The following is a 15,136-nucleotide window of genomic DNA, read 5'->3' on the forward strand; positions in this document are numbered from 1 at the left end:
TGGGGCACACTTATGATCTGATAAACTGCTAATCTCAGTTAATGTGTATGTACAAGAAAATGTCTCCTACGACAAATCCTAGAAGATAAAGGTCAAATTAACCACTTCAAAACATTGACTAATGAATAGTGAAATGACAGTTAAAAGCGAAAATGTACATAAAAATTTATCCCAACGCAGGGTTATTGGTTGGACTGGAAGGGAGCAGAGTGAAACAAACTCAGCACTGATTTGTCTCCTTTTGTTCTTTAAAGATACTGTCGTGTGGGGACTGTAGTCCTTTTCTACCTCACACGTGAATCAGCTTGAGTGATTGAAAGCATGAATAATGAGGGCCACTGAAGGATGTTGGATAAACTTCTGTGCCCTTCATAAACATAAAAGAGCAAGCAGTCACTTCCCAAATGTGATTTTGCAGAACACTTCTTTTGGTATTTTTCCCTTTTCTCAGAGATCAATGGCAGTGCCACCAACTCCTCTTCATACTGCACGGGTCCTGCAAGAGGATAAAGACCACTGGGATGAAGTTAAAGTGAGTCAATCATAGTTCAGATTTCTTGAAGTCAAGTCTGATAAGAGATTAGACGGGCTGGCTTCTCTGCATATGCTTAGTTCCTTGGAGATTATGGCTATTTTGAATACAACCATGTTAAACAAGGGAAGCATGAACAGTCCTGGTTAGAACAGTAGTGTATATGGTAACAGTTTAAAAAAGAATAATGCTATTTGAGCTTCATCCGACAGCCTCACAGCTGTGCCAAATACCAACAAAGATGATGTTTATGATCAAAGTTACTAATGATGCTACCTGCTGAGCCAGTGTATGTAACCACAGAGGAGAAGGGACAGTGTTGAGGGAACTTGAAGTTCATTATAGTGAAGAATATGATGAAAATGTAGGGGGATGGGGTGGGAGGGTTGAGCTGCATTCTGGTTTTCTACTCTGTTCTTGTATTGTAAAACAACATTAAATAACCTTAGCCTTGTCTTGTTGTGACATTGAGTGAGGGGAGAGAAAAATATGTCTTTCCCTTAATCTAACCAGGTGCCTCACCTACTGTTTGTACTGATGACAGTTGAATGCTTCCTGCAAAGAGAAACTGTAGGGCAGACTAAAAGTTGTTTACAAGCTTTAACTCTTTCCTGCTGGCCTTTATCAGCTTGGCATGTTTTTACAATTAATTCTGAATTTTTTGCACTTACAATGCTTGGCATTTTGATAATTGCAACATTCCTGTAGTGTATTTTACTGGTTACTGGTTTTATTTAAATTACTGATGTATAGTCTCAGCTGTTGAACTATGTAATGGTAAAATTTCATAGATCCTAGGGAACATTTGCGTCCCGAGTCAGAGATCAAACAGATAGTTTCACTTAGCATTCTTCATTTCCATGTTTCCAAGAACTTCTTATACTTGTGCTTTGCATATGTCCCAGAGGTATTACCTTGGGCCACCAGCGTTCCCATAATATTTAATTGTTTTTCCTTTCCTGAACTAAACGCATAGATATTCATTTACTTAAGCAGATTTTTGCTCAAAGCCTTATTAAAAAGTTTACAATTTGCCTGCACTTAAACATTAATTCAAACTAAGGAAGCATGTGAATTTGAAGCACGTACTTTTAAAAAGCTTTGTGGGGACTCCTTTATTCTAGTTCCTGCTAACCTAGTTTGGTAACAGAGCAAGGAAAGCAGCGCTCTGGTATGAGAAGCCCAGGCTCAGTAGCTGGTGAAGGCCCAGAGCCAGCCAGTAAGAAGTGCTGGGCATAGGGACACGGAATTTAGGCCAGCGGAGTGTGGTCCTGCTTGCTCACATATGAAACACTGTGTGAATAGTTCCTCCTGAATGAGTCCATGAGTAGAACGAAGCCTTTAGTCATAGTCCAGTGCAGCAGAAAGGGCTCAGCTATTTCTGGCCGTAGTGTAACAGAGGGTTCCTTTTTGTACATTCATCTCCTGGCAGTAGTGTTGGGTGGCTGTGTGCTCTCTGCCTCAGAGCTTTCAATAAATTGCTTCCTTGGTTTCAGGAGGAGATGACCAGTGCTTTGGCTACCATGAGGGTGGACTATGATCAGGTGAAAATCAAAGACTTGAAAACATCCAACAACCGCCTTCTGAACAAACGCCGTAAGAAGCAGAAGCAGGCAGGCACTTCTTCTGCAGCCCCAGGGTGCAACAACCAATGACAAGAGAAGCCGAGGACCTGTGGGTGGGAGGTAAAAACGAAAAGGAACAATTTAAAATCAGTATGATAACTCAATCCGTACCACAAAGGCAATGAGACCGTGAAGAAGCTATCCTGCAAAGAGGGAGCAGTGTGAAAAATTACATTTTTATAACTTGAATCAGGGCTTTGCTTTTAAAAGCTAATGTATATGACATGATTCTGTTGCATATTGCTAGGGAAGGTACAGTAATACCAGAAATGTTACGGGTTTTTGTTTTGGCTTTAACTGCATCGGACGAGAGGAGAGAACAGGAGGCAGTCTCAGCGTGCTAATGCACTGAGGCTTTAACAGCCATCTACAAGAATAACTTCTGCTACTGTTTTAAACTTGGGAATAGAAAAAATGCCAAGTGTCCTGCTAGGAGCGTTTTAGTAGTTCAAACTTGAGTACTGAGAAAGGAGAAAAATGTCACTGCTCTTTATATGAGCAGCACAGGTGTAGTTCTATTATGGATGCATCTGGACAGCTTTTCATGTTAGAATTGGTAATAGTCAATATTTCCAACCTTACCTCCTATAGTTACAGAATATCACCTAAACAGTAAACAGTTATTTCTGTTACAGGAAAAAGCATCCATACATTTCCATTTTCATAAAGTCTTCATGTAGTCTCGTGAAGATTTGAGTTTGTCATGGATTCTCATTTGATAACATGTAAGTTTTCTAAACTGTAACCATTATGTCGTGTCTATGCCACTGTCAGATCCCTGTCTTGTAATGTTTTTAATTTAAGTGGTACTTTATGTGAAGAGTTTTAATAAGGATTTAATTAGTTGAAAGTATCCTGCAGAGAATATTGTTCTTCCTCTTGGATCCACAACCTCTAGGGCTTGCAACTGGACATGCAATTGTGTACAAGAGACTGCTCTAGAAGAGAGACTTCTGAAATTTGGGAAGAAGTGGCAAATGCATGTTCTCTGAATGGACCCTGGTGCCTGCCAGCATCCCATCTGGTAATTATCTCCAGATCATGTGCCTAAGATGTGCTGATAATAGCAAATTTTGGAGTGCTGGGGTTGGTTTGTTTCCTGGGGTCAGGGAGGGGGGAGGGTGCTACTTCATTTGCAGTGTTTTGTCAGTGTTTCTGGATCCAAAGATTTTCGCCACCTGAGGGAGATTACCTATAAGTATATCCACCCATTGGTTTTTTTTTCCTATTCTAATTCTTGTTTTATGGGATCCTAGCCTTGGTTTGCTAATTTGTTTTACTTTGTGATCAAAATATTTCCTCTTGCTGTATTTTGGGGTTTTTTTTAGTTGAGGTGAAGCAAATATTTGTGAAAGTATTATCAGAGTTTAGGATGAAAATTATGTGCTTCCAGTGATGCAGGCAAAAACTGCTTTGTGGTAGGCACACAGAGTACCGCTGTGTTAATAGGCTCAGAAGAATGTTAAAAGACAAAAAGGAAATCAAGGCTCCAGAGAGGATCTGAATCGTCAAATCTGACTGCCACATAGATCTTGTTACCTCCAACAAAGATCAACTTGAGGCTTTGGACGTTGTCTGGGGAGCCCTGTTCCCATCTTCAAGGTGTTGGATGAGACCTCCATTCTTCTTTGTGAACTGGTCCTAGGGTTTTATAAACTGATTGTAATAAATCGTGTTACAACATTCCTTCCTCCTGTCATCCCTGTTTTTGTTGAGATTTTGCAGAGTTTGTATTGCTTTGCGAGGTACATCTGTGTTGAAGGTGATGGGAAAAGAGAGAAGGAAAGTGTTCAATGATGTCCACATTCAAAGGCTACCCAACTGAGCATTTTTTAAGATTACAGGGGTTTGTTTTTAAATATCAATCTCTGCAAAGATGTATCTTAAAATTATTTTGTGTTTATCTAGGTATCTCTGACTATAGCATGTCCTGTATATATTTATTTTATCATATTACTCCTATGAATTATGCAAATATTATTCACTACCTGTAAATGATAATACAATGAAGAGTTGTGACGTGTTCAGGGAGCATCAGTTGGGACTAGAGCCAGATCCAAGTTTCTGTCCCTTTATCCAAATTTTTTTAAGGGTGCTACGTACATCACTCCTACCTTTCCCTCTCTCTGCCCCGTCAGGGTGATACACGCTCCCACTATCCCAGTTAATAGGGCAACCTGTGTATAAAGTGGTGATGTCCTGGCTGCCTTGGGTAGAGTGGTATTGAAACTGTTGCAACCCACGTTTTTGCTTCTGTCTTGCCCAAAGTTTGAGCAGGAACTCTCAATTTCCAGCAAATATTTGTGAAAGTCTTGCTTGTCAGTTCAGTCTGGAGCTTGAAGACATGTATCTGTTCCTGAGTGGTTTTCCATGGGGAAGTGTAAAGCACATCTGGACCCGATTCCTTCCTCTGGGGTTCCAGTCTTTACCGCACTGCAGTTCAGAAGCTGGAGTGATGAACTGATGCATTTGGGCACAGCACCTGCAGCTTTCAGTCCCTGTATAGTAGGACAATACCACGTCACTAAATTTGGACTAATAGTCCTTGCGTTCTACCCTGCAGTGACAACATCCAGGAATACTGTAAAGCCTGGTGGGAACCCGAGGAGGGCCTCAAAATGGCAGACATGGAAGTGTATGCAAGTGTTGTACAGAATTGTTTATGCTTATTTTACAGAAGAAAGGAGGCAACTCCTTGGGAGCTGGGAAGCGGCTGACGTGCAACGTATGGACCCTCAAACTGCTGTCCTGCTTGTAACACAGCTGTCTTCTGTAACACGATGGGAGCGGGGTATAAGAGCTCTGGTCTTGTTTTAACCGTGCCCGAGTCAACCGGAGCTGTGAGAACCTGCCAGGGGCCAGGTCTGGGGGCTGTGCTTGTTGTCACCCCTCACGGGGGGTGCAGACGTTCCCCCAGCAGCTGTGAGGGTGGCCGTGGTGTTTGCGTGTCTATGTAGACACACATACGTGTATATAGACTCTTACACGCACGTGTGAGCGTGTGCAGGCGCTGGCAGCGCAGCACCCCCCGCCCCGGCTCCGCGGCGCCACCTGCTGCCCGCGGCGCCCCGCTTCACGCGCTGGGCCTGGCCAGGCCTGGCCACCTGCGCGTCTCCATCAGCGTCCAGGTGAGGGGGCTTTCCCGAGAGCTCCCGCAATTCCGGTAGCTGGCACCAATTCAAACAAAAACCTACGGGATCTCGGGGCCTGTGTCACATTAGCGTTCTTGCCAAAGGCTGCAGGGAGCACTGCCTGTTGCTAGCACGTGCGCTGTGCCCTGCGGGAGCCTGTGATGAGATTCATGTGTACATTTTGCAGAAGATCTTTCCTTTCTGGCTGCTAGCTCTCTTATAAGAAGGGCCCGCCTTCTAGCTGCATTCACACACATTATAAAGAACTCTGGTGTGCTAGTGGTGGTATTTGGGTCTTGCCTCTTCCCCCAGCCATATAGTATAATGGTCTCTTTAGAACCTGCTGCTTAGGATCCAAATTTATAGCCTGTTTTTTAGAAAGGATAGGCTATTATAGAACTGATTATGCATTTGCATATTCATCAGCCATATAGAGGAGGTAAAGAGCTGGGAAGGGAAAGAAGAAATGAATGGTCAATAGAGAAGGCTTCGAGGAGAACACAGATTAAAAGGTCTATTTATTTTTTACAGCAGAAGCTAAAAAAGGGCTGTGCACAATTCCCCACCCCCATTCCTTTTCATAGCAATTGCTTATGGGCCGCTGCCTCCCCTTGTATTTCTCTGCACTGTACTCCTCTTGTACACATGCATTCTTGCTTGCTCACTGGCAAGTGTACTTTCTCTGATTCACACACAAGGATGTACACAAGCACAGGTAAAATTCCTTTCCTCACTTTACCATTTCTTGCACTACACAATTCCTTAGCTCTTTGACCGTGTGCCATACGATGAACCTTTTTTTGACATGGTACAATTAAAAACTAATGGTAAGCTCTTGGCCTACTTCGGTGTTTTTCTATTTGTCAAAACCCAGCGTGCAGTCCTGGGATTGCTTTTCTCTCTTAACACTTCACTGCCTAGAGTCTAGAGGCCCAATTATGTAACTGCTTCTGACTTGTCTGACATGAGGGATAATGAGAATGCTACATACTCAGTTTGATCTAATTTCCCGTCCTCTTTTCAATTCAGACGTTATTTGGCCCATGTTTAGACAAAGGCACTTTTGAGAAAAGGAAGATTAAGTGAGGAGGAGAGAACTGAAGCTTTTAATTACTTGCATGTAATCATAAGTACATGTACTATTTTAAACCTGTGTTAAAGGTAGGGAAGAGATGTTAATCTATGTCCAGCTGCTTTGATATATTTGCATGCTTCATAAGGATGAAGCCAGCCATGGGAGCCAGCTCAGCTCTACTTAATGGGAGGAAAACTTGTCCTTGAGGACGCACCCCAGCTTATTCACCAGTGCCCTTTCACGCTCACTACCAAACCACAGGGACAAAGGGAGTGAAGGCAAGCAGGGAATGAATTTACATGTGGGAGAACTCCTTTCTTCCAAGAGTACAAGTTTTAGAGGGTTTTTTGTGGAAATACCAGAATTCTCTTTTTCCTAGGTTCCAGTATTTTCCCTCTTCACCTGGCTGTTCTCAGTAGTGGAGCTGGCATAACAGAATGAACATAGTTAATTCTCTTTTAGAGAGCCTAAACAGGATGAAGACAAGGAAGCAAACTTGGAAGACAGAGAACACATACTTGAAACCTCAAAAAAAAAAAATTGTTAAAAATTCTTGCAGGCCAAGAAGCAAGTTTACTTCAGGTACATAGTTAAATGCATCTCACATATGGAAAATTGAGGTTAGAGCACTCCTAGGTCATAACATTTGCTGAAGAAACGTTTCCCTTAAGTGTTTGCACCAGGTAAGAAAATGCTTTTTGAGTATTAAGTACAGCTTTAAAATAGGATTATTTTTCTTAGTCTGTGTGGTTAGAAAAATTTAATCAGGCAAAGCGAGTAGAAATGGGGGATGATATGTCATGTTGAAGAATAAGATAAGAAATGTCTGCTGTTGTATTCTACTCCAGCTTATTTTTTTTACTCCAGGTGCTACCGCTGTACAGACATAGCAGGATAGATTCAACTTTTTATTCGTCCTTTTTACCACTGGAGGAGGAGGATGTTCCTGCACTCTAGGGAAATGTGGAAGAGAACCCTGTCACTATAGGTGAACACCTGTATTGGTAAATCTGTAAATGATGCCTAGCATTAACTTTATTTCAAAATTTCCTGCCTTATGAATCTACCAGGTGCCAAGATCTCGTAGGTCTGCTCTAACTGCATAGAGGCACGGAGGCATCATTGTCAGTGGGTTTCCTCATGCTACTTGAGACTGCAAAAAGAAGCAATTGCTGAAATGTACTGCAGGGTTTTTTTAGCTTCCAGAAGCCAAAAGAGAAAAAATGAAGCTTTCAAATACCTGGAGGTGACATGAAGGGCCAGGCTATCTTTTGTCTGAAGAGGGGTAATACTTGAAGATAGTATACGGGTATCTTGACCTTGCTTCAGTTCAGCTTCCGGATCTGATAATAAACATGTTTTAGCTGCGTGGGGCTGCAAGCCCAAATTACTAGTGAAGTCTCTGCTGCTTTGACAGCATGCTGGGTTTTTTCCACTGTTAGCCACTGAAATGTACTTATTTGGTCCGTGGTTGCAAACCATTTAGCATTCTTGGTCCTGGGGCTGCACTGAAGCTGAATAATTCAAAAAAGGAGGAGTTGCATTGTTTTCTTCCATGTTAAGCTTCTAAATTTATTTCTATTGAATTTTACTGCATTCAAGTTAATTACTGCTATTGCTAGAGTAACAACTGTTTCTTATTGCACCTTCTTTATTTGTTAACAGTGAGCATAAGTGCTTCTTTTTGGGGTGTGTGTCTTTTTGTCTTTTTTGTCTTTCTTAAGAGTTTTATTCCAGTTTTGAAATTAAATGGCAAGGTTATTTTGCCTAACACTGTTCTCCCAAAACTTCCAGGCTAATCCACTTGGGAAACATGGAATATGTTCTCAAGAGATTTCTTATTGCTTAGCTACTGAAACACCTGCTAAAGCTGAGCTCTTTAAAAAAACTGAAAATTATTTAAATGTGAAAAAGAGTGGGTTGGTCTGGAAAAGAAACTTCTCAAAAGACTAAAATTAGAATGGAATGTGTTAGAAGAGAAATACTGGTGGGGGAGGAGGACTAAGTTTTTTTTAAAATAAAAATGCTACCTCTTGAGTAATGGTCAAGGAAATTCTGGTTAGGATATTAGCTGCTGCTCCAACTCGGAGCAGTTTCTGAATTCGGAAATAATTATGTTTCCCTAAAGATAGATATACAATACAGACTGCATTTTTTTTCTGAGGTAGTCTAAAGCAAGGCTCAGCTTGATGTTTATAAATGAGACTTTTGAGTAAATGCTGTTAGTATACCAAGTAAATGGCCCTTTTTTCAGAGCAACTAATAACTGAACAAATACGCTTTGCAGATTAAGTTCTGCTCTCCCAAAGTTGCCTGAGTGAGCTCCCTTTCTGCTTGCAGAAACCTTGTCAAGGTGAAGTTAACTTTCTTTTTTGCTTTCAGAGATTTTGCATTTCTATCTTGCAGTTCATCACTGTGACCACGACAGTTTGACACTTGTCTTGAGTAAAAATCTAATCAGTTGTCTCAAAGCTAACCTTCTGTGATACAGTTTTTGGCTCAATTACAGTTGTACCACCTCTTCTCTTATTTCTGACCTTCTTTTAGCGGTGTAAAGTGTTGGAAGATTTTCAAGGAATCCCACTACCTGGCAGGAAACAAGAAGCCACATTGTATGTAAAATGCTAAGGAGGAAAGTTCCAAGCAATGGGTAATAGTAGGAAAGATATCCCTCTGAGGGTAATAAAAGACCTCCGCAAAGAAATGAACCCAAGTAGAACTTAATACTTTTTCTTACTGTTTGAGAATGGGCTGTGGGTATACTCTCCAGTGTTTATGAGTGCCTCCTTTAGAGATAACCCAAAAGGATGCTGGTCTCCCTTCAGAGTCATAGAAGTCCCCTGCATGATGGTGTGGCGAGCAGCTCTGCCGAGCTTGCCTTGCTGAGACTTCTCCCAGAGGTTGATGCACTTCCTCCAACATCATTTCTCATATCCGAGGTGCTGTGGTGAATGGGGGGGTGTAAGTAGAGCCATCAGCCCTTTCAACTCCTGCACAGGATGTTATAACCTTTGCTGTTTCTCAGCTTTATTCAGAATAAACGTGTTTAAATTTCTTCGGAAATTGTTACTTTAGAATCCCGTTTCCCGTGGAAGTTAAGCTTTTTTCCAATCAACTCTGTAAAGCACCATGCTAGTGTCCTGGGTCATAGAACTGTTATTCCAAAATCTCTGGGTGCTGGTTGTACATTATCTCACTGAGAAGTAGCCACTTAGAGCAGAAATACTTTTATTTCCTCCTCCTGGCTTTTAAGTCTTTGTGTGGAATACTTCACTTAACTACAAAGAGTAAAATGAGATGGACTAGTTATCTTCCTTTTAATCCTTTGATTTTCTTCTTAATTTTGTTAGATTGATGTATTTTACACTTTTTGGAGGTCATGAGTACTTCCTTTAGAGAGACTTGACTGCAGTATTTCAGTTTCTTCTCTAAACATGAAGAAAAAAAAATCCTATTGAAGCTTTTTGCTATAGGATATTTAAAATCTGAGGAGTAGGAAGGAATTGAATTTCCTGATTTAAAGTGACTCAGCTAGGTCTGCCTCCTTGTTTCGTAATAGATTCTCTGCATCCAGCTCAAACCTTGGCTGGCACTCGGTAGAGCTATCAAATGTGTTCTCGATTAATTTGTCGTTCCTGCACAAAGTCAGTTTCTAAGCTGTTCCTCGAGGATCCTGGAACAACTATCTAGTAAGCAATCATTAGCTCCAAAAGTACACGACTCTGTGTCATAAGGCATCTGGTGCTATCACTTGAAGCTTCCGTCATCTCAAGTTAAAATAACTATATGCCTGGCTAACAGGAACTCAGTAATAATAAGTGATTACTTTAGTTTGTTAATATTGTTTGCTTTCATAGCATATCTATAGTCATTCACACACACACATATGCATCAAACCTTCTTCCCATAACTTCAGTCTAATATAGAGTTGCTTCATTTCTATATGAAACCTAAATGGTGGTGGTGTTCTGTACTAAGCAAATTAATTTTAAAGCATTTCTTTTAACTCTGAAACTTATCTTTGTAGGATTCCTGAGATTTATTTCCCTTTGAGCAGATTTTGTTCCCAACTTCAGAAAATTATTTCCAGTGAAAATCTAAAAAGAAAGTTCAAATTTGTTAAAAAGAAAGTTGGTATTTGTGTGCTATGTATGATTGCATATGTTGAAGTAATAATGTGGAAGAATTTAATTAGTCCTATCCAGGCAACTGAAAACCTTGAGCTTGCTTGATTAGAATTAACTACTGCATACGTGAAAGGAGAAATTTAATTCAAATTTCTGTTAATCAGATATAACATTCTGCCAAAGTGATTTTTAAAAAAAAAAAAAGACAGACTAGTCTTCTGTTTGTATGACAATGATTTCTGTGTCAACAGTGACTTTGCCTGCTTACATCTTTGAAGTTATATATCCTAGAGTTAAGTACACATGAAAGTATTTCAAGTATTGTGGCCCAAATGCTTTCAATTCAGAAGTTCAAATCAATTACATATTTACATATGTAGAGAGATATACTCTGGTGCGAAGCCTCAAAAAATTTAGTCTGAGCTTTTGTTGTCAAGTTCACTTTTTTTTTTCCTTCCCACAGTATCATTAAAATAAGGTTCTCGCTGCCAGTAAATGTGGTGTAGTTTCATGTCTCTGTCATCTCTTTCCCATCTGCCACTGGACATTGCTTAGTCCAAAGAAGAGGAGGAGAGAAGCAGTGGGGAAGAGCTCTAGCTGGAATTGCCTGTGTTGTTCTACACGTGCAGATGAGGCATGGCAGGTCAGCTAAAAGGACATAGAATTAGTTGTCTGTCCGTACGTATTGCTCATTATCTGTACCTCAGCTCTATAGGAAACTTCAGTTTTGTGGGAGGCTGCCTGGCAGACCACGTCCTATCATCCTCTCCCTGAGAGTGTACCCAGTCCTAGTAGGCATGTGTCGGAGGAGAGAAGATAGTAGCACAGAATGAGAACCTGTCCTGTGATATGAATGGTGAGCAGGAGTGAGCAGTATGTCTGCTCTAAGGGCTGGACCTCTCGTACTCACAGCATCTGGATGCAAGAAGATGTTCCTCCAGCCAGGGTTACTAGCAGCCCTCCCCACATATGGTCTACTGCACTATGTGCCAAATGAGGGGAAAAATAGACTGTCTCTGATGGAGTGGTGGTTAGCACTTGGCTGACCACTTTTAACTCATACTCTTGGGCTTTTTTCTGTTTTTCCTGATACAACTGGATTTATAAGAAGAAAACTATGTTTTGTTGAAAGACTCTTACAGAGAGTTAAGGAAAGGCTATTTTATTTGCTGAATGCTAGCTTTGTGTTGATTTGTGTGTTACAAGCTATCAAGGAGCCTGTTAAAGTATTAGCTCTTGATCTGAAATGCTGCCAGCCACAAAGATGTCAGCGTGTTTGTTGTCAGGGCTCAGAGCAGGTGTGGAGGCTGTCTGCCCGTTTTTGTAAGTCCTGAGAAGTCCAGGTGACACAAGTCAATGTGTTGTGGCAATATCATAGACCAGTGATGTCCAGTCTTTCTGCCCAGCCCAGACAGCATGGACAACATATTCTTATCTAGAAGGACACGGGGAGGTACACAGCAGTTTCTACAACAAGTGTTTGAACATATTTTAGGCAGGCACCTCTGTGTGACAATTGGCAGGGACAAAACCTCATACGCGACCAGTTGTCACGAAAGTGGAAATACACCACTCACATGATGGGGACATGTACAAGCTGCCATCCCATTATACAATGGGAGCGGGAAAAGAGATCATCAGGGAATAGCCAAATGTTGAATTTCATGTTCTGTTGGGCTGTATGTTTAGCTCAGGGGTTGAGCGTCAGTCCTCCTTGATATAGAAATTAATAGATTCTCTTTGAAAGCAGATCAGAGAAGAGTGTGTTCAACTATGCACCGAAGTGCAGAAATATAAATGTTAGACTAAATTCCAAAATCTGAGCATATGTAACGACAAAAGGGAGAAAGTATATAAAGTGCACAAGCAGACTTGGCATCATGCCTTATTTTGAAAATAATTCATAGTAATCTGAATGTTATTTAGAATGCTTTCTGTGGGCATTAAATACTTGTTTTATGAAGAAACTGTGCAATATCTCTATCCTTGAAAGTTGAAAGGGACTTATTAAACACCTTACAGTGTTTAAAATAATAGTCCTAAGGTTTAACTCTGTATATGCTTTTGAGGGAGGCAGGAAAAAGTTGATTCTGTGAATCCAAAAGGAGTTGGGGTGAAGTGTGGGCTACACTGAGCATCAGTTCATCTGTATCTGCCTCTGCAGCTGTAGGACTGCAAGGGAGAGTAAAGCCCAGGCTTCCATGATAGCAGAAGTTAGACCTTGAATTCCTGTAATTCCTGCATTGGAGGGCAAAACTGAGGCTACAGTAATTTGTTTCTCATTTAGTCCTTCATCTTCTATCTTTATTCATGTCACTAGAGATAGGATCACTCTGACAGCTCTCAAGGGAGAAGTAGGTCATTTCAGACAGTTGCCTGCCATATTTCTGATAAATGAAGAGCCCTATCCATGCGCACAGACTGAACTGCAGAACTCGGAGCGTGTGCTGGGATCCAGCACAGTGCGTATAAGAGATCTGACCTTGTGCTGCTGGAGACAGGGTCCTGTGTCTGGCATCACAGCTGTTTCGTGTTTCTCACACCTTTTTTAAATCGTTTTTTTAATAGGAAAGATGTGGTCATGTAAAAGACTCCTGTGCTCCTCGTTTTGACTTGCACGTATGTTCTTTTCCACTGTTTTCCTGGACTTTCTATTGTATTTACACTGTCATTGGGAGTGAACAGAGATTGTCCTCTGACCATGTAGTGTAATCACTGGCAGACCCAGGCAGCAGCTATTGACAAAGAGGAGATAATGTCCCTTTGAGTGTCCCCAATTAGGATAATTCTGTTTTTTAGCTGTTCATTCATTAGCAGAGAAGTAAACAGTGCAGACAGAAGGTTGTGAGGCAGGGTGTTTATTCACTTGTTTTCTAGCCTTCTCTCTGGATTAATGAAATGACTCATAGACAGTAATAACATGCTTGGAGGGGAAAAAAAAAAAAGAAATAACTGGAGGTGGGACATGTGAGGCCAAATCTTTCTGTCAGGACACCCACATCTCGCCATACCTACATACGTGATTTGACTCTCTTTGTTAAATGTAAAGGATGGATCAGTTGTAAAGATAGCCAAAACCCCCAGGGCAAAAGAATCAAACGGGCATCTAATAAGTGCAGGTTGGTTTAGATAGGTGCGAAAGAAAAGGATTGCTGGTGAGAATGTAAGACTATGCAATTGCTTGTAAATGACTGTGCAAAATTACTTTTAAGTATTTTCCTACCTTCTCTGCCTCTTTGACAAAGAGGACAAATGGTGTGCCTCACATAGGTGAGTAATACCTGTTATATCTCTGCCTCTGTATGCTACCAAACATACTCTCTGTGCTTTTTTAAAACGCCCATCCCATAATCATGTTCAAACCCTTACCAGTCTTACGAAATGGTGAAAGTAGAATAGTGAGACTATTCTGATTTCAAAGATACTCAAGGACTTACTGCCCTTTGAGAATCTGGAACTGAAAGACCTGGAAAGGTTACATGAATTTTGGGCAGAGGAGGAAACTGAACGCAAAACTAGGTAGCGCAGATGCATTTTCAATGCCAGACCATCTCGTTCCTCTCTACTATAACCTCTCAAGGAACACTCAGACCCATCTTTGTGAAGATTATATATCTGCTTTTGAATTGTTTACTAATAAAAAATGTCCAAAGTTTCCATATTAAAAGCTACGTGAGGTATGTTTTAGCTTAACAGCAGGATTTCTTGGCAAGATTCAACAAACTGAAAGCAGGACAAGAGAGGAATAATAATTGTGAAAATCCTGAGAAGAATTAATTATAGCATACACTACCAGGCAACTCTGTTGGAAAAAAAATAAACTGAGATGCACCTATGTGATACTTTGACATACAGAAAATACTGCTCAGCCTTTGTGTTAGATTCTGAATTGATAATAATTTCTAACTGTGTTATCTAAGGGGAAAAAAAATATGTATAATGCTGTAATAAAGACCTCTCTGAATATGGCTGTTTCTCCATGGGAGTACATACCACATGGAAACCTAAACCCCTCAGCCAGCTCCTACTCTTAAAACTGCTTAATTTATAAATTCTCCAAAAATTGGTATATAGCCAAGATGTTCTGCTATTTACTATTACTTTATTTAAGACTGTTTATTGGTAGTTTCTGCGTTGTTTCATTTTGAGAGGAGTCAGTATATCTAGGGTGGAGATTTAAGCCACACAAGGCGAAAAATGGGGATGAAGCTGGAGAAGGAAGAGGAACTTGTCAAAGCTTGTAGAGAATTAGTGAGGATAAGTAATCAGACAAATGGAGATAGAGAGCAGGTGTGCAGAGGGAATAGTCTGATGGAACAAAAGGCAGTGGAATGAAAATGAATGTCGGAAGAGGTCCGGTTTTTGTTATTTTATAAATGATAAACTGTAGCAACAAAAGTTTTCCTTGTCAGCCTTAATTTTTATTTTTTAAAAAATAGCCTCACAAACATTAATCAAAGCAGTAACATTTTAAATGTTTTTTAATAGCAAATTATTTATTTAGTATAAATTGAATGCTGACCATTTAAACAGTGGGATATGAAGCCCAGTCACAAGCCTATGAATTCCAGCAAATGACTAGAATATTTTATGTGAAAAAGTAGTTTCTATAATACGGGTAAAGGAAATATACGAGAGATGCTAAA

The 15,136-nt window shown here is 40.6% G+C and overlaps 1 protein-coding gene across 1 annotated transcript in view; it reads left to right on the top strand.

Annotated features, from left to right (window-relative positions):
* MAPKAPK3 (mitogen-activated protein kinase-activated protein kinase 3) overlaps positions 1-3,843 on the top strand; it is a 52,971-nt gene extending 49,128 nt beyond the window's left edge. The window contains exons 9-10 of the mRNA XM_009278498.2: positions 452-532; positions 2,029-3,843. Of these exons, the coding sequence (XP_009276773.1) occupies positions 452-532; positions 2,029-2,187 (240 nt within the window). The 3' untranslated portion in view covers positions 2,188-3,843. The remainder of the gene's footprint in view (positions 1-451; positions 533-2,028) is intronic.
* Positions 3,844-15,136: the final 11,293 nt, after the last annotated feature.

This window comes from Aptenodytes forsteri, unplaced genomic scaffold (assembly GCF_000699145.1).
Source record: "Aptenodytes forsteri isolate BGI_AS27 unplaced genomic scaffold, ASM69914v1 Scaffold578, whole genome shotgun sequence".
NCBI lineage: Eukaryota > Metazoa > Chordata > Aves > Sphenisciformes > Spheniscidae > Aptenodytes > Aptenodytes forsteri.